Below are 24,579 nucleotides of genomic sequence, written 5' to 3' on the forward strand. Positions count from 1 at the left end.
TTGGAGTATAATACTTTAAGTGCCATGAAAAAAAAAAACACGCCTAAATACAGATGCATGTTACTCAATGTATTTAAAGTTCGAAGTAAAAATATGTAAACTGACTTTGTTTTAAATGTGTTAGGGGTGTTTCTCATTAAGGGAATCTTATAGTGAATTTTTAAGTGCAGATGATCTCTTTCTTATTTTTATTTTCAGTTTTGCCCCTGGCTTATCAGGTATCATTTAAGAAGGCTATGCCTGTGAGGTTGTATGATCATTACTAGTCTGTAATTTCTCCAACATGTATTTGAATATTGTGGTGTTTCAGTGTTTCCCAAACGTCAGTATTTGCATACACCTTCACAATCTTTGTTATATTAATGTTCCACCTGTACTGCTACTTACTTACTATGTTCCTGGCAGTCAGTTCACATTTTTTACTCAAGTAGATTCATTTTTAAAAGAGACGTTGTATCAATACTGTAAATGTGAACTCAGCATAATTCACAATAAATAGAAATTAATAGTAAAATATGATTAGATTCTAGCTAGATACAGTACCTGTTGAAGGCTTCCATCTGAGGAGGATTAGAGAGCATTCTAGTCGTGTGGAGGACACACTCTCACCAGACTAAAGATATATCCTTGTAATCACAAAGACTGAAAGAGAATTGAAAGGGAATGACTTTCTCACAAGGCAAGTCAGTGTTACTTCATGCTGTTTCTGTGTACCATCAAAAATCCTCACCCTTGCTACCCACAGAATATTGTAACCCCATCTAGTTTTCAGAATGAGCTCAGACACTATTCATCACAGCAGAAAAGTCTCTGATCTCGGAGAAAGTCAATGATATCTGCTCTCTTTTGATCCGGCCAAACTAATAAACTTGGTTCTGTTTCCAGACTAAAGAGGAAATGATGGACAATAGAAGCTACTCCAATCTGCAAGACAAACTGCCTGTCTTCACTGATTCTGCCCACTTGCCACTGACCAGGTCCTTCTATCTGGACCCCATGGTCACAATCCACTTGTACCCTGAGGGCCCAGTGCCATCCCCTTACTCTGAAGACCTGCCATTGCTGCCTTTTTCCAGTGACTCCCTGATCATGGAGAACTGTGGTGAACCCTGCACCTTCTCCTTCCCAATGCCTTATCCCAATTACAGAAGTTGTGAATACTCCTACGGGCCAGCCTTTATTCGGAAAAGGAATGAGCGGGAAAGGCAGCGAGTGAAATGTGTCAATGAAGGCTACGCCCAGCTCCGACATCATCTGCCAGAGGAGTACTTGGAGAAACGACTTAGCAAAGTGGAAACCCTCAGAGCCGCGATCAAGTACATTAATTACCTGCAGTCCCTTCTGTACCCTGATGAGGCAGAGACCAAGAATAACCCCAGGAAGTGTTCCTCCATAATGACAACCTCCAGCCGCCACACTGACCCCATTTTTAGAATCATTTGAGTCCATGTTTCCAAATAGAAACAAATAATTTCACAAAATGTGGTCCCTTAACATCATTCAGTAGTTTCCCTAATGTAACATCTGGGTGGGCAGATAATAGTTCAAATGCTAACCTATGCCAGATAGTTCTTACCTGGGTTTCAGGTGTGCTAAGCATTATGTTACATAGGGTGAGAAAATGCTTCTTAAGCTTTGGTGATTTCTTTCAAGAACTTCAGGGCAACAGGAGTCCCCAGAATTCCTTATACCTCTCACCTTGCCCTTCTCCCACACTTGGCCAGAGTCTCAGCTGTGAGAAACTCACAAAAGTAATGTAAAGTATGGCTAGTGAGTATTCAACGCCTGTACCGCACTTTGCAGATGCTTCATGATAAGCAATCACACTGACCCTCCACAGATCTGTCAAAGTTTGGTGGCTTTTATTATTTGAGGTTGGTGAGAAATCTATACTTCACCCATTACATGATAGGGAAGTATCTTGGGGCTAAAGCAAAAGTAATGAACAAAACCTGTTGTCATCTGAAATTATTTCAGAGTCATCCTTTCCCTGCATGCAGCAGACTTCCTCAGGTAGCTTAGTGTAGGGCTTAAGAGGGCAGGCTCTGTAGTCAGACTGCCTCCGTTTACATCCTGACTCTGCTGCCTCCCCATGGTGTTTTCTCGGTTCTTCATCCACAGGATAATAGTAACAGCAACTACCCCATATGATTATTATGAGTATTAACAGTGTCAAGCACATAATAATCATTATTTTTAACATTTATTATTATCCTTTTTTTTTTTTTTTTTGGTCCATAGCATCACCATTCTTCAGGTTCTCCAGGCCAGAAAATGTGAGAAGGACAGTGACCCCTCCTATCTTGGAGTCTGCCTTCAAATGGTCTTTATTTCTGTTCTTCCTTCTTCCTTAACTCCCAGGTCCTGTCTGTCACCAAGCCCAGGCAGGACTTCCAACATACTGTCACATTCATCTCCACTGTCATCTCTCTGTGAAATCTTTCCACCACAGCCATTACTTGTTCCTTTATTTCGCACACGTTTCCTTGACGTTCTATCCTATCTTTACTCCTGCTATCTTTGCACACCTATCTCTGTCTTCAGTAGACTGTAAGCTCCTTGAAGATAGGGACCTGTCTTATTCATCCTCTATTCCTAGCATCCATCAAAGAGATTCAAGTCAGGTAGGTGTCAGGAAATATTTGGTGGTGTTATTTTCCTATTCCCATCCTGTCCGGATAACTCCCTGGCTCCCAGGCTCTGTTCTCAGCTGGCTCCATCATCACTCTGATATTCTTTCTTAACGTATTTCATGTCACTTCATTGCTCAAGCACCATAACAACTTCCTTTTGACTATGATATTGTTGACATTTATCTGCTTGGTTTTCAAAGCTCCCACCTATTTGGGCCCTTCCCAAATATCCACATGTTGATTTTCCCATGACACCCCATTCCCCACACCCCAAAAAGAAAATCACAGTCTTGCAAATGCACCCTTCTCCCTTAGCTCTTGCTTCCTACCAAGATGGAGTGGAATATTATCCTTTTTCCTTTCCATTGAAATCCCACCTATCTTATTCAGGAATCCTTCTTTCATATCCAGAGACTTAATTAGTCTTTCTTAGACTCTAACTTTGTGCACCAGATCACTCAGCCTTTAGGACAACAGTCATTCTCCTGGCTGCAAAGTTAAGCTCTATGAGGGTAGACATCAGTTAGGATGCTTTTGGTTGCAACCAATACAAAAATGATAAAAACTGGTATAACCAATAAAGGGAATTTATTGGCTCACATAATGAAGTTTCTAGCAGTAGGGCTACCTTCCGGCAAGGCTCAACACTGTCACCAAGAACCTATTTTCTTTAGGTCTCTCCTCTCTGGGAGTAGCTTCAGTGACCCAGAAAGACTGTCAGAAGCTCCCAGAACCTCAAGCTTTCTTATTTATGTATAGGAGGAAAGAGAACGTCTACAAACCAGCATTTCCAACAAAAGTCTTGAGATTCATTCTGATTAGAGAGGCATGGGAACGTGCCCACGCCCTAGCAGCCAGGGGATGGAATGTGCTGATGGCCACACATCAATCGGGGGGTATCGTGAGCCTCTCCTAACCACACAGAGCCAAAGAAAAACAGGAACTGGCGGAACAGGGGAATGGATGTGGTAGAGACACCCACATGCTTTTCTGTTATTCTCCACCGAACACAGTGCTGGGCACACAACCGGTGCACAATGACTGTCAGGTGCCTCAAATACCAGCCTCCTCCCCGGATGTGCAGATGGGAGCAGAATCTAGGCTTCTGTTCTTTTGGTCCCCACTGTCCACTCCCCCACCCCAAGTGATAGTCCCGCCCTTGCTCCCCAGCAGTCCTGTCTGCTACAGACAAACATGCCCACACTTTTGGTTCCTGTTTTTTAAACTACAGACAAATTCTATCTTAGAGTCCTTAGGCCAACCAGTGGTTCCCTCCACTCCAGCCTCCTGCCCACACCGGGTGAAGGCAGAGCAATAGCCTTGAGTCTCTGTGGGGTCAGCTCCCTCCCTCACAAGACTCTCCTGGGATCCATGACGGCTTCCCACCGTGTCTGACTTCCGGCAGGGGAGAAGCCTGAGCTTTTGATCAACTGAGGCTCCACGGGCCTTTCCCGCCAACATCCCCTCTCCAGAAAGGCAGAGAATAACCCCCTACCCTCTGGCCCCGCCCATGCCGCCCAAGGCCCCAGTCACCGCTCTGCACATGCTCAGTACAGTCCCTCGGCCCCGCTGGCTCGCATCCATGGCAACCTGCTTGGCAACCAGGAGTCAGTTGGGCTGAGGTCGTGAACTCCAACTGTTGGAAGGGGCTGAGGCCGAGGTGGAGGCGTCTGGGGCTGTGGTGAGTACCCTTGGGGATCAAAAACTGTGGACTTGGGCAGGAGCGGACACGAGGGCCGTGGTGGGCTGGGCCAGCGGCATGTGATCTCGGGCCCTGGGTGGCAGCTGTCACCCTGAGCAGGTCTACGGAGGCTACAGCCTGGGGCTCTCAGCTCGGTCTAGTCCCGCAGGTGACTGGGTTAGGAGGGAAGCCTGTGGCTTGGGTTAGGGGTTAGTTGGTCCGCAGGACTAGGATGTGTGAAGGGAAGTATGGTCTTAGCCCTGAAGTCCCTACAGCGGGGGTGGAGGTGGGGGGTGGACCACTCATGTACACTGAGCGCCTTAAATATGCCAGGGGCTTTCCATATATCATCTCCTGGGCGGTAACTGCAGCACCGAGGCGGTGTGAGCCCGCGGCCAGCAGGCAGTGAAGGATTTCCAGCTGGGTTTCTCTAAAGTCGCAACTCGTGCTCTTTCACCCCCTCCCCTGTTTCCTGAGCTGGGTCTCCCGGGGCAGGTGATTCAGGGGGCAACCTGCGTGTGGGCGGGAGCGGGTGGGGCCGCGGAGAGGCCGCAGGCCGCGGAGCTGAGCCCGGCCCGCGCCAGGCGCCCTCTGCTGGGCTGTGGGCTGCCCCGCAGGTAATAGTGCCGCTTGTTCCCAGGTGTTTTTGCCGAAGGCCATGGACTCCTCCGCAGGGCCTGGGATGCCTTTGCCCAGATACTGCAGTGTGGCCACAACCCTGAAGGCCCCTGCCTGGGTCGGCACTGCTCCTCCCTGGGACTTCTCCTTCGCCTGTCCCCTCGCCTCCCGAGCACCCTGGCTCGCCCGGCACAGCCCCCTCACCAGGTACCGATCTCCGCTTCCCTTTTCCTCTCTGTTCTTGTCTCTAGATGGTGGGAGAGATGGCCCAGGAGGGAGAGAATTTGCTTCCTGGGAAGGCCGAAAGTCTTCTTTACCGTGTAGGCTGTGATTTGCTTGGGGTATTATATTCCTGCAGTCTAAACTGTGCTCCCAGCGACATCAAGGGTTGACCAGGCTTTCGTCCCACCGTGTAGCCAAGTGGCAGATGTCAGAGTTAGCATGTGTGAGAGAAGGCAGTCATGCATCACCAGTTATAAATCTTCTAGCTCATTTTACCATCAACTCTGAGACTTGCCCTGGCACTATGTGAGAATTAGGGTTTCTGCCACAAACCACTAAGATGAGGTCTCCAGCTTCCTCCTTGGGTTCCCTCAGTATCCCTCAGTTATCCTGGCTTTTTGTGAATGGGATCCTTAGTTGGCTGTCTCCATTGTGAATACAAGAGGGGAAAGGAACCTCAGGCTGTAAGCACAGACAAGTTGTGCAGATTCATTTCCGTGCTATTCAAGTCCGTCTGCCCAGGTTAGAGACATGTCAGCCTGAACCCTTTAGCCCCCTTTTTTGATTCACCTGTGTGGACCATCTCATTCAAAACCAGAGTTAAGCATTCCTGTATCCTGTCTTGCCCACAAAGTAAACAGTTTTTTCAGAAACCCAAACCCTGACTCAACAATTCCTTATGGCTTGGTCGGATCCACAAGATTTCCCAGAACTAGCTTCTCCTTTTTTCTGTCCCATAGCCTCTTAGTCAGCGCCTCTGTGCTTCCCCTGCTAAAAAACTTCCTCATCTCTTCTGATCCCCCAGTGCTCAGCCTCCTTGTAGTTTTGCTGCTTTGGCATCACCATACAAGCCTCCACGCCTCATCTTGGAATCCCACACATTGCTTCAGGACTTTCCTTCCTGGAACTCCTTCTGGCGTGCTGTCTAGTCTCAGAACCAGCACTCATAACCTGAATATATCAAGGCTAATCCCATTCTGATTACGTTGAAACAATTCCCAATCCTCAATGGTTCCCTTCCCTCTCCTCTCCTTCTGCCCCTTCCAGTAGTTTACCTTCCCTTGCCGGAAGGCACAGACTGCCACTCTTTATGTGGATTTCTTTTTTGCTTTTTTTAAGTTCTTTATTGGAGTATAATTGCTTTACACTGTTGTGCCAGTTTTTGCTGTACAACAAAGTGAATTAGCTGTATTTATACCTATATCCCCATGTCTCCTCCCTCCCGCGACTCCTTCCCACCCTCCCTATCCCATCCCTCTAGGTCATCACCCATCACCGAGCTGATCTCCCTGTGTTAAACAGCAGCTTCCCACAAGACATCTATTTTACATTTGGTAGTTTACGTGGATTTCTACTCCACATCGCCTTATCTGTCATGGACACACCATAGCGCTACTCGGATCTAACTCTGAAACGTGTTTCTTGATGGTTTTAGGGCTTGGTTTCCTCTACTCCCTAATTCCATTTGCTTTTTCCCAGATATGCATCTTATCACCCGTGCCTCCACATTGCTGACCCAGCATGGCAGGGGCCTGGCTGGCTGGGAAGAAATGGAGATGCTGTCGACACATGGGTCCTGGCAAGAAGGGAACCAGATGGCTTTTATTACAGGGCTCAGATAAAGGCTGCTCCAGAGGCAAGTCCCTAAGTCCCCGCATCTCCCCGTATGCTCCTCTGGGTGGCCCTGTCATACCTGATATGCCCCAGCTGTGTGTGCCCAGCAGTTCAGTTTCATGCCTAAGCACAGATCTTCCAGGGCCAGGATGTAGAAGTGAAAATGTAATGTCAGTGAGTGCGTTACTTTGCTAGGGCTGGGTAACATAGTGGCACAAACTGAGTGGATTAAGCAAGAGAAATTGTCTCTCAGTTCTGGGGACTAGAAATCCAGGTGTTGGCAGGGTTGGCGATTCTGAGGGCTGTGAGGGAGGCTCTGCTCCATGTGCCTCTTTGAGCTCCTGGAGGTTTGCCGGCAGTCCTTGGTGTTCCTTGGCTTGGAGAAGCAGCCCCCTGATCTCGGCCTTGATATTCACATGCTGTGCTCCCTGGATGCATGTCTGTGTTCAAATTTCCTCTTTTTATAAGGGCACCAATCATTGGATTAGGGGCCCACCCTACTCAGCTATACTCGGTGTGACTTCATCTTAAGTCGTTACATCTGCAATGACCCTGCTCCCAAATAAGGTCACATTCTGAGGTACCAGGGGCTAGGACATCAACGTATGAATTTGGCGGGGGACACAATTCAACCCATAACAGTGAAGAAAATGTACAGTAAAAGCACTTTGTTCAGGAGAATTCAGTGTGTCGAATCATGGGCACCAGCCTAAAGGATCTTAGCAGCAAAACATGTACCTTCGTGTACACCTGTGTGCCTCCGCACAGGAGCACGGTGCCCACAGGCAGGGGCCAGGCCTGGCCTTTGCTTTGGTAGCTTCTTGCTTCTTTGGGATTTTTCTCTTCCCATGGAGAGAAAACTAGTGTGGTTTCTAAAAAATATATAAATTATAGAATTTCCGATCAAAAGTCCTTTTGTCATCTTCAAGTAACTAATGTGTGATTTCAAACGAAATATTCGCAGGGTTTTGCTCAAATATATTCTGTCTAGTGACTTGATAAAAGTTAATTTGTAATCAGACTTTATCTCCCTTCAAAATCATACTGAGTTCTCAACACAGCTTGTTCCTTTAATGAGCTTAGTACTTCTCCTGCCCTCTCTGTCAGGCTGCTCATTTGCTTCCTTTGCCCAGCCTCCCCTCATGGACGTATTGGCAGTGCAGTGGCTGCCCGACAGCACAGCCTGTTCTTGCCTGAGAGGGCCTGTGGATGGTACCCCACGCCTGGCTGGTCTTAAACACAGGGCCAACACTTCCTGGGACTGCTGGAAGGGGCGGGGGGTGCTTGGGGAAAGGTCCAGAGGACCCAGGTTACTCCTGTGAATTGCAGGCCAAAAATAAAGATAGGAGAAAAGAAAAACAGGAAACGGAAGAGCACGGGAAGGGAAAGGCAGGAAGTGATAAACAAGAGTGGCCACGGCAAGAAGCAGAGGGGAGAGCATCGGCCTCAGAGCCGGCCTGTCTCTGCCATAGATGGGCTCTGAGCAGCACCTGGCTTTGCCCTTTCCGCACCTGGGCCTCGCTGCGCAGGAGGGAGACCCCGGGCCTGGCTCTAGGCGTTGTAGGGAAACGTGGGGCTCCCTGTAGTACTTCTAATGCCTGGTCTGATTCTGAGTGTTTTCTTTCCCACAGCTGGAGAGGCGGGGGTTCCTGCTGGTGGAATTTGAGGCTCCCCTTGTCACAGGCCCAGAGCTGCCAACCCAGCGGCAGAGCGTGGTCTTAGAGGAAGATGTCATTCGGTTCTCACCATCCATGGAATACTCGCTGCGACCTGGGGACAAGGTGCTGGCACTCTGGGGCCCAGACCAACAGCGCTATGGCCCTGGCACTGTTCTCTTGGGCTTGGAGGCAAGAGACCCCCAGAGAGGTAAGGGAGCTGCTCTGACCTCCAAGCCCCCAGGAGCCAGGCTGGTGATCAGGCCGAGGAGAGAGCAAAGGGTGTCTCTACAGCTTAGGGGTCTTAGAGGCTTAAAAAAAATCCTTACCACTTCACTTGCAGCTTCATCCTGATGTGGCCACAGATAGACAAATCCTATTTTTATCAGGGCAAAATAGTCTAAGACTACTATGTTGGTTACCTAACCTATGGTGTGGTGAGGTTATCCTGGGGTCACACCAGTGCTCATGACTGGTCCTGCACCAAGTTGTCCAGGGACAGAGACAGGCCCCTTGTGCAGGGTCAGCCAGTCAGCATCACTGTCATTCAGAGAATGACAGAAGGCGGCTTCTCCTTTCCTTCCCCCACTTGAGGATGCATTTTGGTTTTGATGTGAAAACCGAGACATGGAGGCACAGGAAAGGGTGGTAAACATGGAGCAGGTGAGGAATGTCCCTGGCAGGCTCCTCCAGGCAGAGGCACGCATGAGGCAGAAGCAGAGCAGAGAGGCTGTGCTGAAGCTTTGCTTCTGGGGAGAGGAGAACCCTTATCCCATGATACAGAAGGGGTGGTTGTAACATAATGTTTCCCTCTTCTGTTATGTAGCAGCCAAAAAAGAAGAAATTACTGTTCACTTCTGGAATGGAATGACAGCCCCAGTGCCTCTTGGAGGGGTCAGGTGGGTGCCCCCAGCCATCTGGAAGAAGGCTGTGGGTGGGCTGTACAAGGCTTTCACCACGGATCACCCCAGGCCCCTCCTCTGGGCCCCTTACTGCTCTCTGGTGGGGCCCTTTGCTGGATGTGTCACCAGCGGGCTTCCTCTGAGCACTCCGCTCCTGTGCCCTTCCTGCCACCCGCATGCCTGCTGCCAGCTGCTGGGCCAGGGCTGCCTCTGCTGCTGCCCCTTGGCGGGGCCCACCTGGTGGCCTCTAATCAGGATGTCAGGGGTCCCAGCCAGAGAACATCCAGAGGTGGAGCTGAAGCCCACAGCACAGCTCTTGCCCCTTGAGCATCCTAAAGAGGAAGTAGCAGTGCAGGCGCCCGTGGCTGGTTCTTCCTCCTCTACCGCCTCTGCTTCTGAAGAAGAAGATTTGCAGAATGAGCTGGAGATGGGCCTCCCCCAGAGGCTGCTGGTAGACAGCACAGTCAACACGGACCCCATCCTTCTTGAGAAGTCCCCGAGGAGGCAGGGTGGCCTCTGCCAGCCCGAGTGGAGGTACTGGAGGAGAAACAGGTCCGAACCGCATCCTGGGACGCCAGGTAGACCTTTTCCTAAGGCAGGGCTGAGGCCTCTGCTCCCTTCCCTCCCTTGTGTCTGTCAGGAGTCTGATGCACATGCCTGCTGTGCGGGGATTGGAAGTCACACTTGGGGGTGTGGCCATGTTGAAGGGAGGCTGTAGAAGAGGGAAATGGTGGGCTTTACTGATACAATAGAAACCTAACAAGGAAGGATGGGCTGATCTTTGTGCTAAGGTTTGCATCCTTACTTGATAACTGTCTTTTCTTTCTTCACTAGTCTCTACTGGCAGGACTCTGCCATTGTTCATTTCTACCCTCCCCTCCCTCATTTTCCTTGGAGGCTTTGATTTTTCTCTAGATGTACAGTCAGAATGTCTCCAGGTATTAGAGTCTTCAGTGTCCTGAGAAGCTTAGAAACTAGTCTTTAAATGTTGGTCATCAGACCCTACTCTCCAGATGGGCCCCTTAGGAAGTCAGAGTGGGAAGAACCAGGCACAGCCTCATGCATCTCACTCGACCACCGAGAGGGGAGGCAGTGTCACTGTCATTGTCGTTGGCAATCTGCAGCCATCCCCAAACTTCTCTACCTGAGCAAAGACCCACGTGACATGCTCTCACAGGTTAGAGCAGGGTATCACTGATATGCCTCATGCTGTGCTCTGTAAGTTCCCAGTGGGGCCCAGAAGGAGCAGACGCCTAAGGCAGCTGGCAGAGCTTTGTGAAGCAGGTGGCTTGGATAAGCCAGCCCTAGACTAGATTCTTGGGGCCCTGGGGTGACTCATTCAACCTTCAGTGAATTAAATGAACATTCAAATCTGGGGCGAGAATACTGAGGGTTAAAGAATACCACCGCTAAGGGCGTAAGGATCTGTAGGCACTGCCCACGCTGGGACTCATTGTGGGTCCCCCTTTGAAGCCACTGCCCTGTTTTCAGGACAGCTTCTCAATCAGAAGGCCTTCTCAGCCCATGAGGAGTTTAATCTTGCCCCAGGAGTAACGACTTTATTAGTCTTCAGTTCCAGGAAGCTGAGAAGTTGTTTCTACACTGAGAAACTTTCTTAGAGGACTCCTCTGGACCCCTGGGCTTTGGAGTGGGCGGGGATGGATATGTTGGCTGCTGTTGTATTTTATGTAAGTGTTCCTTCCTTGGCTTTCCAGGTGTGCAATCTTCCCTCACCTCTGAGAGGGAAATAATTAGAGGGACAAGAATCTAGCTATGACCAGCTGGGCTCTTCCTTCCCTCTCTGAGAGGACGCTTTGTGTTGACAATATAAAGGTGGGGGCAGGGACAGGTTCCTGGGTTTCTTTTCTCACAGTGAAAGGCCTTGGCAGAAGCTGCTTGGAACAGCTGTTTCTACAGGGTATGCCCTCCAACAAGTGATAATATATAAAAAATGGTGCCAACATCTAGAGTTTTCAAGCTAAATTCTCCATAGCTTCCACGGCTTCCTGCTTCAGCACAGACTGGAGAAAGAAAAGCTGTATCTATCCAATTGGGATGAGGTTTGTGGGGAACAACTGAGGTGGCATGAGGCTCAGCCTCAGGCAGAGGAACGCCAGTGGGGTAACCGGAGAGTCATGGTGGTCAGGCCCGTCCCAGGCTCCAGGCCAGCGTTCCCACGGCTGTGGCCTGCTCCATGCCATTCTATCCAGATTGGTTCTAAACCCGACTGAGTCCAAACAAATCTTCCCCGGCCCCAAGCACACACTGCTCTTATGTCCACTGCCCAGCCACCCACACCTGCATTCAGTCTCCCTCCCCATCACCACATTTAAACAGATCCACTCTAAAGTTCCCCCCACCCCCAAATAAATTCTAATAATTGGCTATAAAGAGAAATATAGTATCTTCAGGTACTTGGCCTGGCTCTCTAGGTACTGGACCATTTGTTAGGCTCTGGGCAAAGGTTAATTCTTGGAGCCGAACCATGAGAATCAGGGAGCCTGCCCTCTGCCAGGCCCTAACTCTGCACCCAAAGCTATGTACCCAGATGGGGCGTGGAGAAAGGGGCCACCACCAGCCCTCATCCCAGATGGAGTGCTGCGCCTCACACTGGGGAACTAGTGAGGGGAAGCGTGTAAAAAGATGTGTGCGCCTGGGCTGGAAACAGTGGTAAACACCAGAGCTTTTCTTCTTTCCCCTCCAGATCTCATATCCTTTTAAGGAAATGTGCTGCTTTGTTTCTCCTAATTGTGCTTGATTGCCATCAAGTACTGATGCTTGACAGTCTGGTCTGAGGCTCTGCCTCTAAGAATCCTCTTGTATGGGTCCTCTGCCCTCCACACTTTTTGCTCCTTTTTAAAAAAAATTTATTTTTGGGCTGCATTGGGTCTTAGTTGCGGCATCCTGAATCTTTCGCTGTGGCGCTTGGGCTTCTCTCTAGCTGTGGCATGCGGGTCTTCTCTTCTCTAGTTGAGGCTCGCAGGCTTAGTTGCCCCACGGCTTGTGGGATCTTAGTTCCCGGACCAGGGATCGAATACAGGTTCCCTGCACTGCAGGACAGATTCTTTACCACTGGACCACCGGGTAAGTCCCTTTTGCTCCTTTTAGTTACAGGCAGTGAGGTTAGTGTCTGATCCTAACCTAACAATCCTGGAGGTCAGGATTCACGCCAGCAGTCATGCTGCTCTCCTCCCTCGCTTCTGACTGAAACAGGGTTCAGACAGTTAAGGGATTTTGTGATCCTTGATATTGTTCTACATTAGTCAAGACCAGTCCTACCAAAATGGTGGCATATTCAACTAACTGAATTTTGGCTTTAGGAACAAGAATTTGCAACATCCGGAAAGACGAGAAGGGCAACAAAAACCAGAGGGTGAAAACTGCAGCAGTGGGGAGTCGCAGGGAGCTGGTCCTGGAAGCCACTGGCATGAAGCCACTACAGATCCTGCCAGAGGAAGATGAAAACAAAAAACTGAGTCGGGGTGCCGCGGCACATCAGGGGGACCAGGATTCCCCCTAGACTTAAAGCCCCGAGGATGGAGGTAAAGCAGAATGGCTGGGAAGGGGCTTCTGAAGGACTCCTTCCATGGTTCTTTGACCTTTTGGGGTCACACCCCTTTTGAGAATGATAAAACCTATGGCCCCTCTTGCCAGAAAAATGCACACACCCACAATTTTGCATACGATTTCAGAAGGCTTACAGAACCACGAATTTCATCACTAGATTCTCGGGGCTGCAAGGATTCCCGTTTAAGTGACCCCTCTACCCTATGGTGGTGGGCATGGGCCTGCTTTTTACTAGGCCCTCTGTCCATGACAGTCTGTTCTTCACTAGGAATGCTAATACAGCTCTACTTAAAACTCTGTTTTCATCATATAAAATACTGGCCTTTTTTCTGAGGAAAGACATGTTCAAAATGAGGTGAATCCCTTGGCAACTAAACTGAGAGACACAACAATACCATTGGTGTGGTAGCTTAAAGACGTTTAGGACACATCAATGACTTTGTAGTTTTAAGGATCAAAAGTCACTGATTTTTAAAGTTAGCATAAGACTCGGATTTTTTTTTCCTCTTATAGGAAGCTAAAGAGTAGTGGTGGTAAGTAGCTGAGCAGGAGTTACAAAGTGACTGACACAAGGCCTTCTTCAACAGAAATGGTACAGTTCAGGCCACAGGCGATAGTCCAATAAGCAGCATCTTCACCCCAGGAAGACATCCCTGCAGATGAGCGACAGGAAGGCTCCTGTCCTCAGGGGCACAGGAGGGTGGCGGTCCTGGCCAGGGCTCCCTGCCAGGGGCCTGGTGCAATCTGTCTGAGGATGCCTCTTCCACAGAAGCTACAGAACATGGTCAGCCTGCTTTGGGCAAACGTGTCCACAGCCTCTCTGACATCTTTTCATAAAGCCTCAGTCCTACATGAGTGACGTCTTGTTTGACTTCTTAATGCCAATAAAAAGGAATTCTCTTCATTTCCAAATCTCTCCCTTTATTATCATAATTAACCTTTACTTGGAAAGCAGGCAGTAAAAACTATTCAGACAGCATCATTATATTATTACTTCACGCAGAAGAGGGTGAGGGGACTTTCAAGTTAAAATAGGCACTGAAAGAGACAAACTCCAGTTCCTAGGAAGGCTGACCCACTACAGTCAGTACTAAAAGCAGGATCAATGTGTAAATATTCAGAGAACATATGGTAGCTTTATTCTTCTTGATACTTTAAAAAAAAAATAAAGGTGATGTGATGCCGGTGATGGTCAACATCATACAGGGAAGACCAAGTCCACACTCTGTCCTGAATCAACTGCCACCACGTGAGTCTTCTTGGCCAAGTCATTTACACCCACAGTGACGGAATAGGTCCCTGGATATACTTCTATGTAGAGGTCCTTAGAGATGTTCTCAGCCTGAAAGGAAAAGCGGATATTCGCAGTTCAGAGACTTTGTGTCCCAGTGCCGTCAGGGCACCTCCACCCAGCTCCCTCTGTGTGCAATGGAGTGAGGCACTAACGTGGGAGAGGGAGGCCCTATGTTCGAGGCTCAGCTTGGCCACAGAATAGGACTGCCATTTAGGCCAGTCTCAGGCTCTCCTTACACGTATTTCCTTGTTTATAACATTAGCTCACAGATAAGCATGTATGTGAAAACACTAAATTGTTACAGGGACATGAGGCATCATAAAAGGAACACTCTGATCGGAGCAGAAAGAATCAGATAGTAGAGGGAAAGGCTAATGTTGATTGCTTCAGGGCTCAAAAGTAGGCAGTAGCACTGCTAGTACAGATCAGCAGTAATGGCAAGGCACCGTGGGAAAACGAGAAGCATTCTTTTTAACTGTGTTTTGATAAATTCATTACTAGGAGGAGGAAACATTTCTTTTCTCCTGAAGCTGAGAACACAACGAGTAGATTCCATTCCGTCACGCAGCAAGTGAGCTCGCTGGCGGAAGCCCTCCCTTGGAGACTGGCTCTCCTATACGTTATGGTCCCCAACTTACCACGGTCAGACTTATAGTTTTTCAATTTTACGACAGTGTGAAAGTGATACGCATTCAGTAGAAACCGTACTTTAAATTTTGAATTTTGATCTTTTCCCGGGCTAGCCACGTGCAGTACAATACTTGTGATGCTGGGCTGCGGCAGTGAGCGATATCCCAGTCAGCCACGTGATCACAAGGATAAACAACTGATACACTGATCACCATCCTGCACTCATACAACCAGTCTGCGTTTCACTTTCAGTACCGCATTCAATAAATTATCAATACATGAACTATTCAAAACTTCATTATAAAGTCGGTTTTGTGTTAGATGGTTTTGCTCACCTGCAGCATATATAAGTGTTCTGAGCACGTTTATGGCAGGATAGGCTAAGCTATGACATTCACTAGGTTACGTATATTAAATGCATTTTCAATGGATGATATTTTCAACTTACGATGGGTTTATCAGGACATAAGTCAAAGATCGACAGTGCAAAACACTGGAAGCTGGAGTTAATGGAAAGATTTATGTTTAGAGCTGAGCTGAGCACAAGTCATCCTCCAAGGACAGACTTCATGCCTGGCTGGGAAGTGGTCATGGCAGATGTGCAGGCAGAGGAGGGGTCTCAGCTCAAATGGCCAAAGAGCAAAGTCACAAACCAGAAAAGAGTCTGTAATTAAGAGCCAAAGCCCCTATCCCACGGCTAGGAGACCACTACATGCTCACTCGTTGCTCAGAAAAGCCACAGGCAGAAGCTGTTATTTCTGCACCACCCCCGGGGGCGGGGGTGGAGGTGGGGGTTGGAGGGATGGGGGACCAAACTACTGGCCAATAAGTTCCGCTAGGAGGAATAAATGATAATATTTCTACTTTTACGAAACTTCCTCTCTTTCCACCTTGCAAACAGATTTGAAGCCAAGTTCTTCCAAAGCTGCTTTATGCTATATCCTTTCATGCCCACTTACTGCAAAATTGGAGGCTTATCAGCATTTAACTGGCATGAATGTGTATGACAATGCCACAGCTATGAAAATAAAAGTAGGTTTCAGAAAACACAGCTATATCAGAATTGCAGAAAGCCAAGGATGCTTCATTTGTCTGCGTAAAAGGGGCAAGACAGGCATCTGTGATTCCAACACCATGAACATCAGGAAGATCAGCATTACCCAAACACAGCAAGTACTGGAGGCATCTAAGCCTAACAACTTGTACTAAAAGCAGAATAGTCTTAGTTACTACTCACTCTAGTATATTCTGAATCCTGGCTAGTAGCACATTGTATACAAACAAAAATTAAGCAAACTATTGCAGCAACACACCGGAGTTCCATTCTTCAGAATTCCAGCCCTTCCAAGTTCTAAAAGATTCCCTGGGACTTGAGGGGAGGTGGGGGGAGTCAAGGAAGGGAGGGAATATGGGGATATGTGTATAAAAACAGATGACTGAATCTGGTGTACCCCCCAAAAAATAAAAAAAAATAAAAAAATAAAAAAGATTCCCTGGGTTCATGAACTAAAGACTATTTTATCCTAAAAGTGAAAAACTCATCACTATATGTTTTCACAGAGAAACATTTGTGGAAAACAGGAACAAATCCCTTCAAATGTTTTGGAACCTGATCTAACCAAATGTACAGGTTTCAGAATTTCAGCAATGGTTTTCACTTTGTAAGCAGGAGGGTCAGGCCCCTCCTGCTGCTTGAACAGATGCTGGAATTCCAGTAGGACCCACTGCCCGCCCAGCTGAGCTGTAGGAATGGAGATATGAATACTCTGCATTCTTTCCAACCGCAACTATGAGTTCAGGCACAAAGAGTATCCCTGAAATTTCAAGTGAAGGAAGGATACCAAGAAAACATAATTTTACACTGAACTAAAATGTTGTACACTTTCCCAAAGGGTAAAAATATCCCAACTTAACAATACTATACATTCAGTACAGAGAACCCTATAATAATCAGGTCAATTGGTTCATGGAATTGCAGTGTTGGTAAAGCCCAGTACCCTAGAAGTTCTGTACTCACAGGCTGGGATGCCTCTAGTGCACACTCTGATGCCTGATGGATGCCTCCTACACCAAGGGGGGTGTCTTTTCTCTGAAGAGAGAGGTAGAAACATTGATCAGGGCCCAAACTTTGACTTTTGGATGGTAGAGAGAAATTTTTTCCTACTTAATTAGGAACTAACAATTGTTCTGTCAGTGTTTTCCAGTTTGTCACCTAAGTTCTTAAGGCTTTTAGTGAATTCTGTGAAGTATTTTTAGTCAGATGTTTACCATGATTACCTTCTATCCTTACATGGGCTTTGGACTCAGACCTGAGTTTGAATCCTATCACTGCCATCTACTGAGAGGGACAGATTAATTTCTCTAAGCCTGGGTTTCCTAGTCTATAACCTGAGGATACTACACTGTAGGGAAGATTTAAAGTGCAAAAGTGGGGACTTCCCTGGTGGTGCAGTAGTTAAGAGTCTGCCTGCCAATGCAGGGGATACGGGTTCCAGCCCTGGTCCAGGAAGATCCCATGTGCCTCAGAGCAACTAAGCCCATGCGCCTAGAGTCCATGCTCTGCAACAAGAGAAGCCACAGCAATGAGAAGCCCATGCACTGCAACGAAGAGTGGCCCCTTGCTTGCTGCAACTAGAGAAAGCCCACGTGCAGCAACGAAGACTCAATGCAGCCAAAAATAAATAAAACAAACAAATAAATTTTTAAAAAAAGTGCAAAAGTGATTGACATTTAACAGGCTCTCAGAAAATAGAATTCTCTTCTGTGCTTCTCCCAGCAGTGGGAATACGAGAGGCAAAGAGGCTGAACTGAGAAAGTCAATTTCCCTTAGAGGGACCAACTTACATTTTATAGGAAGGGATGGGAGGGATACGAATGACTCTCGCCCACGTGTAATCCCCTGAGGGTCAGGCACTCTTAAGAGGGTCCAGGCAAGGGCAGAAAAGGGAGCCCAGGATCCGGGCTCTGGTGTGGCCCCTCGTACCCCAGGCCAGGGAAACGGGAGGCACTTCCGGCATGCAGCCAGCCCTCGCTCACATCTCTGCGGCCACTCTCCCATCCCTTCCCTAAACCCACAGGCCAGAGCAGTCAGGAATCCAACCTATGGATTAGACTCTGGACTTAAGTTTGCTATCTTTGAGTACAACTAGGGGAGTTTAAAAACAAAAACAAAAACAAAACCCACCTGCCCCAGAAACAACAACAAAGGACTCATGTTGAATCAGTTCAACAAGTAGAGTCTTTGGCTTCCTCAGAGTGACACATGGTAAAAGACAGGTAATTTGTAGTGAGAGGTCTGTAACTGTTATCTTTAGGAAAAGCATTTTGTTAAAAGAAATCCCATCCTTGCACTTCCTTTTTTTAAAATTACCAAAGACATGATACTTATCACTACCTTAGAGTGAAATATGTGATTGTTAAAAATCTCGTTCATAACCCTAGATGCAGAAGAGGATATTTGAAGCATTTTTCGTTAAGCCTGCCCAAGAATCCCTTGGCCCAGGATTGTAGGTTCAACTGAAGATCCTACAGTGGCATCAATCTCATATTTTGGGCAAAAACTCCTATTTCATGTGCATTGCTAGCAGTTCTCCAAGGCTGGGAGGTGATACATTTCTGCTGAGCGCTGTAATGCTGAGTCACCCAGGCATCCAATAATACAATCCAGCAGGAGCTCCAAGCGGTAGGGCCTCCCATCTTGGGAGGCTGAGGGCACAGCACAGCTGAGGATACATACCTGACCATTCCCTGCGTCTGGGCACAAGTGTATCTCCGACTTTCCTCTGTGATAACGATAGACATGGGTTGCCCCTCCTTCCTCTGGCACAGATGAATAATATTTCTAGAGAAGTAATGTGAAAGACGTTGGGTAACCAAATAGTCTGGTCAAATTTTCAAAAAAACTCCCTGTTACTTGAGCAAAGTGTGGTTAAGGAGGGAGGCAAGAGTGCAAAGGTAAATTACCTGCCCTCTTGAGAGGCCTCCGAAGTCATATAACAAATCTTAGCCCGTGTAAAGCAGCTGCAGAGAAGGAAACTGCACTTGGCATTACTTTGCTGCCATCTACTGCCTCTGTAGGGCAAGAACTCTGGCAACTCAAGCTGGGTAGGACCATGCTCTCTGCCAGGGTAAATAATTTTCACAACATCCTCATCCCGATGTCAAATAAACAAGCCATTTCATCTCCTCTCATGACAAGTTGTGACTAACAGGTCCATGTTTACTAAGTCTCAGATAAGCACAAGAGAAGAGAGAGGTGCATCTCCTTGAGATTTAGAAATATAACAGGATATGTAACATAAACCCAACAGCTATGCAGCCATTCTCCCCACGTGGAGGAGGGGAGGGAGAAGTCTCCAATTTAAGCAAAATAATCTAAAGGATCAGAATGCAGTTTTTTTCTTGTCTACTTCCTTCCTCCCCCTCAAAGTTAACCTTAGACTTGCCCTTGATTGTGACTAATGATGAGGACATCATAAGCCTGCTTGTTCTGAACAAAGGGTAAGGACAATGTTTAATAAGGCAAGAGACCAAAAGAATGAGAAGCTGGGGAAAGCACGTCAAGACACGAAGCTAATGATGTAATTTAGGGGCTGCTTCAAAATTCTGAAAGCAAACTCAGAATACTGTTCTTAATTCCATCTCTAGAAAGTCGAGGGGTTCTGAGGCTCCATTCCTTAATGGAAACTGGAACTGAAGCATGAACTGAAAACCAAAATGAAGAACACCAATCTGCTAAACCTCACACCAAAGACAAATATTATTTCTTTTACTGAATCATGAACCACAGTGTTTAACTTGATCACTTTATAGTAGAGCCAAAGTTAAGGATTTTTCTAAAAACATTTAACAGAATAAGAACATAGAAATACTCTCTAAACCATATCTCAGTGGTTGGAATCCTATTCTTGGAGTCACAAGGATTTTGTAAAAGATGTAGAAATATTAGAGATTGTTTCTGAATCTCAGTATTCATCATGAAATTGAAAAGCAGGACAGAAATACGGTATTCTCTTCCTTCTGCTGTATAGACCAGCACCCTCATAACCACGTAAGAATCATAAAATGTTAAATAAGGCTGAAAGAGATCACAGAGTCTGTTTTAATTCCTAGAAGACATAGAGTACCTTCCATGCAAGTGATTTTCTTGAATGTTGGCTGGCACACCTTCAACTTTCCCTTAAAGGACTTAAAGATGATCTTAGTGTGTGGTTTGAGAAAAGGGTCTTTAAAATCTTTGGTCACCCATGTCAATGAATGGGACCTTTCATGTCAATGAAAGGGACATAAGTGCCTTATGCTACAGTTTATGACAATTTTCTGGTGTTCATCTCTCAGTGGAAACCAAAGAAACATACTATAAGGGCTGGAAAGGACTTGAGACATCATCATTTTACCATGGGGAAGGTAAAGTGGAGAGGGACTAACTGCGCATTACAGCCAGGAAGTGGCAGAACACAGATCTGATTCCTGGGAGGCTGCTCCTGCCATTAAGTCACACTACCGCCGATAAGGGCATGGCATCTGTGCCACATGACCACCTTTGTGGCTAACAAGTGATATGGGCCCAAAGAGACATACTTAAAAACTACATTACCAGGGGCTAGGAACAGAGACTAAGATATAATGGAGGGGACTTCCCTGGTTGCGCAGTGGTTAAGAATCCACCTGCCAATGCAGGGGACAGGGGTTGGAGCCCTAGTCTGTGAAGATCCCACATGCTACGGAGCAACGAAGCCCATGTGCCACAACTACTAGAGCCTGCACTCTAGAGCCCGTGAGCCACAACTACTGATCCCATGTGCCTAGAGCCTGTGCTCCACAATAAGAGAAGACATCGCACTGAGAAGCCCTCGCACCAAGGAAGAGGGGTGTTCAGCGCAAAGCCCAATTGACTGCAGCAACGAAGACCAAAAAAAAAAAAGATCTAATGGAGGGATTTTGTTTCTATTTTTGCGTTGGAAACGGAGAGGCTCAGTTCCAGTTTAGAGCGATCCTACTGATTAGAAAAACAAAACAAGCAAAACACTTCAGGTCAAAGTTTTAAAAACCCCTAATATCTGGACCTGTTTTGGAATTCAGCAAATAGCCCCACCCCCACCCCAGGCTGAAAACAATAGTGAGGGCAGAGACCTTTTCTGGCTTATTCATTGCTGCATTCTCATAACAGCTATAAAGTTATGCATTCAATAGTTGTTGAATGAATTCTAACCAGGGTTTATCACCTGGTTTAAATCCTTGGCTGATTACAACCCGCCCTCAAAGGCAGAGCAGGGTGAACAGGCAGTCTCCTGATTCTCCCTAAATTCCACAAAGATCCACTTTGTAGATCAGGGGCATGACTTTGGCTTACACTAACTTACCCCACACTGACTTGAGGTGTAGTCCATGAATTCAGCCATTGTTCTGAAGGAAGCACTGAGCGTGGGGTGTCTTTCTTCTCTCTACGTGAATAAAAGGCAAGTCACAGGTGAGTTCTGGTATTCCCTATTGGAGAAGGAAGTCATTTTGGGAATAGCTTCCCTTTTACTTTTTGACAGGCCTCTGCAAGTTTAAGTCAGTAACAAAGATCTTACTGAGAAAGAATTACAACTTTAAAAGGAATACATAGACACGCAATTTTTCCAGGACAAAGACAGGTTTGTTGCCTTTCCTCTAATATCAGATGGTATCCTGTAAGATTTGTTTTAAAAAGTGACCAACCAGGGCTGAGCACTAGGGGTATCTAGCGGTATCCTAAAGCTACCCAATAAGAATTTGTCAAACGTCAAGAGTTTTCAAAAGGCTCTCCGATGCACTGTCCTGATACTTAGCTTCCGCCGAGGACTGGATCCCCGGGTGCCTCTGTGTGGCGTGCCCTGGTTCTCAGCAAAGCCGCTGCTGAGCCAATGAATGGGCTGGTCCCCAGCACAGGGGCCCTCACCTCTCCAGGGAGAGGGCGCTGGGGGCCGGCTGCCGGGCCTCTTTCTTGGTAGGGTCGCTCCCGGGAAATGAGCCCTACGCTGCCTTTGGGACGCTCCACCGAATGCCAGTCCACCGCCCTCCTTTTGGCCCGCTCCAGCACTTCCTGACCCAGCCTAGCTGAGCGCTGCAGGGAACTTCGGTCCACCCCGTTCAGCGCCGCGGCCGCCAAACAGTTCTCCATGTCTCCCTGCGCGGGCACAGACACACAAACATGGGCGAGTCAGCGGGACGCCGGGTCCCCGCGCCAGCTCGGGGTCGGACCCAGGGCCACGACCTCCCCGGCGACCGCCGCCCCCGGCTCCGCCCAACGCGCTCTCCAGCGGGCGCCGCGTCCAGGGTGAAGCCGCGCGCGAGCAGCCCCTCCATTTCCGTCTCCCCCTCCCCTAACTAGGAAGCCCTCACCCCGCCGGCCTCTGAAGGCGCATGCGCTCAGCGCACGGTCGACAAGGGAGGGCTGGGCCTGGAACACTCGGCGCCGGCGCATCAGGCCATTGGCGGGGTGCGGGAGAGGGGCGTGGCGGGGGCGGTGGAGCGCGCGCGGCCTGCGCTGGACACGCCTCCTGCGTCCTGGCCGCCTCTCCTGGGAGCCGGTTGTCAGACTAACTGACGGCGCTCAGGGGGCGGGGCCTGCCGGCTGGCGAGTCGCGGGAACCGGAGTCGAGCCGGTGGCGGAGGTTGTCTGTCCACGCTGTTGCAGGACCAGAAACTGGCTCTTGGAGGTCGTTTCCGTCGCTTAACGCGGGGAACCTGATGTAAAGTCAGGTGGTCTGCTGTTGGGCTAAGACATTGTGGGGAATAAGACGCGTGCCTCCAGGCGCCTATCAAGGCCCGGTCTACATTTGGGGATATCGCTACTCTAAAACCTCTTTCGTCTGAGGAGATGACTAGGTTAGGCCAGACAGTGCGGCTGCCAAGGTGGCGTCTGGAGAAGGGAGTCCGCCTGGCCAGAAGGCTGAGGGACGCGCGGCCCACGGGGCCAGGGGCCCCTGCGTTGTATGTAGGGTCTCGTAGTCCCCTCGTGGTAGCTTCCTCGCTCCTCCAGAGAGACGTACAGACTCACGCGTTTTTGGAGTCCTTTTCTCTGGGGGGTTCGCCTTTCAAGAATAGTTGGCCCACGTTTAAGTAAGGAGCTGTGTGCATGGCTACCTTCCACCCCACCCCACCGGCTGTCTGGTAGGAGATACGGGGTCTCGTTTCTACACCACCCTGGCGCACAGCGAAGCCTTGCTGCTCAGGAGGGACCGCTTTAAGGGACACGAGGAGACCCTCAGCGCTGAGCTGGTCTCCTCAGCAGATGGCTTGATGAGCGTGTATGAGGATACTACTACTATAACCTCCGTCTGTGCTTTTACTCATTTCCTGCTTTCCTCTCGGAACGAAATTGAACGGCAGTCTACATTATCTTGGGGTAGTTTTCATTGTAGGAGTTTTCTAAAACTTTTCCTTCAGGAAGTGTTTATCAGGTACCTCCTTTAGAGTGGTTATATGCACAAGGTCCCAAATATCCAGTCTGGAGAGCTGAGTTTGAGTTCAGACTCTGCCCCTTTTTTGCTGTGTGATTCTCGGCAAACAAATTAACTTCTTTGAGCCTCACTTTTCCTCATCTCTATACTAGAGGATCCCAGTAGTACCAGTCTCCACGGACTGTGAGCTTCTTGAGGACAGGGACCATATCTGTCTTGCATCTAGTATTTTATCTGTCACAGAAGAGGCTGCAAACAGCGATTGAATGCATGAATAGGGTTGCTGTAAGGATTCTGTGAGAGAATTCCCGTAAAATACTCAGCACAATGCCTTGCCAAGAAAAGTGCTCCATAGATATGTGCCAGGTGCTGTCCTAGGAGTGGTGGAGAATACAAAGTATAAAGGAGAATTAAAAAGAAGGAATGATGCACATAAAATCTGTAATGCTAAGAACAAAATGTTAAGATTTTGTTCATAAGCTGTTTGCCATAAGATTGATACAGAAAAAGTGCTATGAAGCTTAGAGGAGAAATAGATATTGTTCAGAGGGGGGGATCAAGAAAAGTTTTGTAGGAAGGAGGCATTTGATCTGGGCCTTGAAGGATGGCCTAGGAATTATTGGGAGAAGGGGTAGTTAAGATACCTGTTAACTGCTCCTATAATGAATGTAGTTAGGGGTAAGATAGAATTTGTTCTTCCTTTATTATTTATGGATTTCAAGATCTTGGCTCCATAACTGTTAGCTGTGTCTGTGTAACCATGAGCAGACTACTTAACTGTTCTATACCTCAGTTTTGTCAACTATAAAATGGGAATAATAACAGTACATTCCTCATAGGGTAGTTGTGATGATCAAATAAGTTAATATATGTAAAGTGCTTTAACTAGTACTTGGCACATAGTAAATGCTCAATAAATATTAGCTAGTATTATTATCTTCAGCAGACTTCAGCCTTGTCTCCCCATATGCCCTCACTCATTTGAAACTACATCCATACTGCACCCCACTTAACTCTCTTCCCCAGAATTCTGTTACTAGTCTCCACCCCCAATTCCATTCCAGTTGAAGCATTATCTTTTTGTCAAGGGAACTTTTGAAATCTTCCACTATTCCCAGGTACAACCTATGTTTTCATGGCTTTTTAAAAAAATTTGATATTGTGGTACTTATCCCAATATGATTTAAATTACATGTAGTTCTGGTTCATTCTCTCCTGTCAACTTATAAACTTCTTGAAGGTGGAAACTGTTCTTTATTTGTCTTTAAGTATCCAGGGACTACTGGGCAGTAGGTGTTCAATAGATATTTGTTGAATTTACTGATTGAATTTTTAAC

General features: G+C 47.7%; 3 protein-coding genes across 4 annotated transcripts; 2 read left to right on the top strand and 1 right to left on the bottom strand.

Moving 5' to 3' along the window:
- The first annotated feature begins 897 nt into the window (after positions 1-897).
- ASCL3 (achaete-scute family bHLH transcription factor 3) lies at positions 898-1,443 on the top strand. Its single transcript, XM_057747379.1, has one exon. The coding sequence runs from the start codon at positions 898-900 to the stop codon at positions 1,441-1,443; it is 546 nt and encodes a 181-aa protein (XP_057603362.1).
- Positions 1,444-4,972: 3,529 nt separating this feature from the next.
- On the top strand, positions 4,973-13,726 carry C9H11orf16 (chromosome 9 C11orf16 homolog). The gene is made up of 6 exons (XM_057695662.1): positions 4,973-5,139; positions 6,634-6,790; positions 8,400-8,634; positions 9,250-9,903; positions 12,646-12,867; positions 13,480-13,726. Exons 1-5 carry the CDS (start codon positions 4,973-4,975, stop codon positions 12,843-12,845), a joined length of 1,413 nt encoding a protein of 470 aa, XP_057551645.1. The 3' UTR covers positions 12,846-12,867; positions 13,480-13,726.
- Positions 13,727-13,792: 66 nt separating this feature from the next.
- On the bottom strand, positions 13,793-22,241 carry AKIP1 (A-kinase interacting protein 1). Of its 2 annotated transcripts, XM_057695663.1 has the most exons (6): positions 22,182-22,241; positions 21,739-21,966; positions 21,179-21,259; positions 18,553-18,657; positions 16,834-16,905; positions 13,793-14,234 (listed from the first exon to the last, which is right to left on the bottom strand). In XM_057695663.1, the coding sequence occupies exons 2-6, from the start codon at positions 21,958-21,960 to the stop codon at positions 14,091-14,093; spliced, it is 624 nt and encodes a 207-aa protein (XP_057551646.1). In that variant the 5' UTR covers positions 21,961-21,966; positions 22,182-22,241; the 3' UTR covers positions 13,793-14,090. The 2 variants fall into 2 exon arrangements, with proteins under 2 accessions (XP_057551646.1, XP_057551648.1); XM_057695665.1 differs by lacking the exons at positions 16,834-16,905; positions 22,182-22,241 and having other exon boundaries at positions 21,739-22,175.
- Positions 22,242-24,579: the final 2,338 nt, after the last annotated feature.

The sequence above is a fragment of the Hippopotamus amphibius genome, chromosome 9 (assembly GCF_030028045.1).
Source record: "Hippopotamus amphibius kiboko isolate mHipAmp2 chromosome 9, mHipAmp2.hap2, whole genome shotgun sequence".
NCBI classification, from domain to species: domain Eukaryota; kingdom Metazoa; phylum Chordata; class Mammalia; order Artiodactyla; family Hippopotamidae; genus Hippopotamus; species Hippopotamus amphibius.

Excerpts from the sequence above, each read along its gene's own strand:
- ASCL3 (XM_057747379.1), top strand. The coding sequence starts at position 898 with ATGATGGACAATAGAAGCTACTCCAATCTGCAAGACAAACTGCCTGTC.
- C9H11orf16 (XM_057695662.1), top strand. The coding sequence starts at position 4,973 with ATGGACTCCTCCGCAGGGCCTGGGATGCCTTTGCCCAGATACTGCAGT. Across the intron at positions 6,791-8,399 it reads AGATAAAGGCTGCTCCAGAG|CTGGAGAGGCGGGGGTTCCT; the intron begins GCAAGTCCCTAA and ends TCTTTCCCACAG. Across the intron at positions 9,904-12,645 it reads ACCGCATCCTGGGACGCCAG|GAACAAGAATTTGCAACATC; the intron begins GTAGACCTTTTC and ends TTTTGGCTTTAG.
- AKIP1 (XM_057695663.1), bottom strand. The coding sequence starts at position 21,960 with ATGGAGAACTGTTTGGCGGCCGCGGCGCTGAACGGGGTGGACCGAAGT. Across the intron at positions 21,260-21,738 it reads AGCGCCCTCTCCCTGGAGAG|AGAGAAGAAAGACACCCCAC; the intron begins GTGAGGGCCCCT and ends TTATTCACGTAG. Across the intron at positions 16,906-18,552 it reads CAGACGCAGGGAATGGTCAG|AGAAAAGACACCCCCCTTGG; the intron begins GTATGTATCCTC and ends CTCTCTCTTCAG.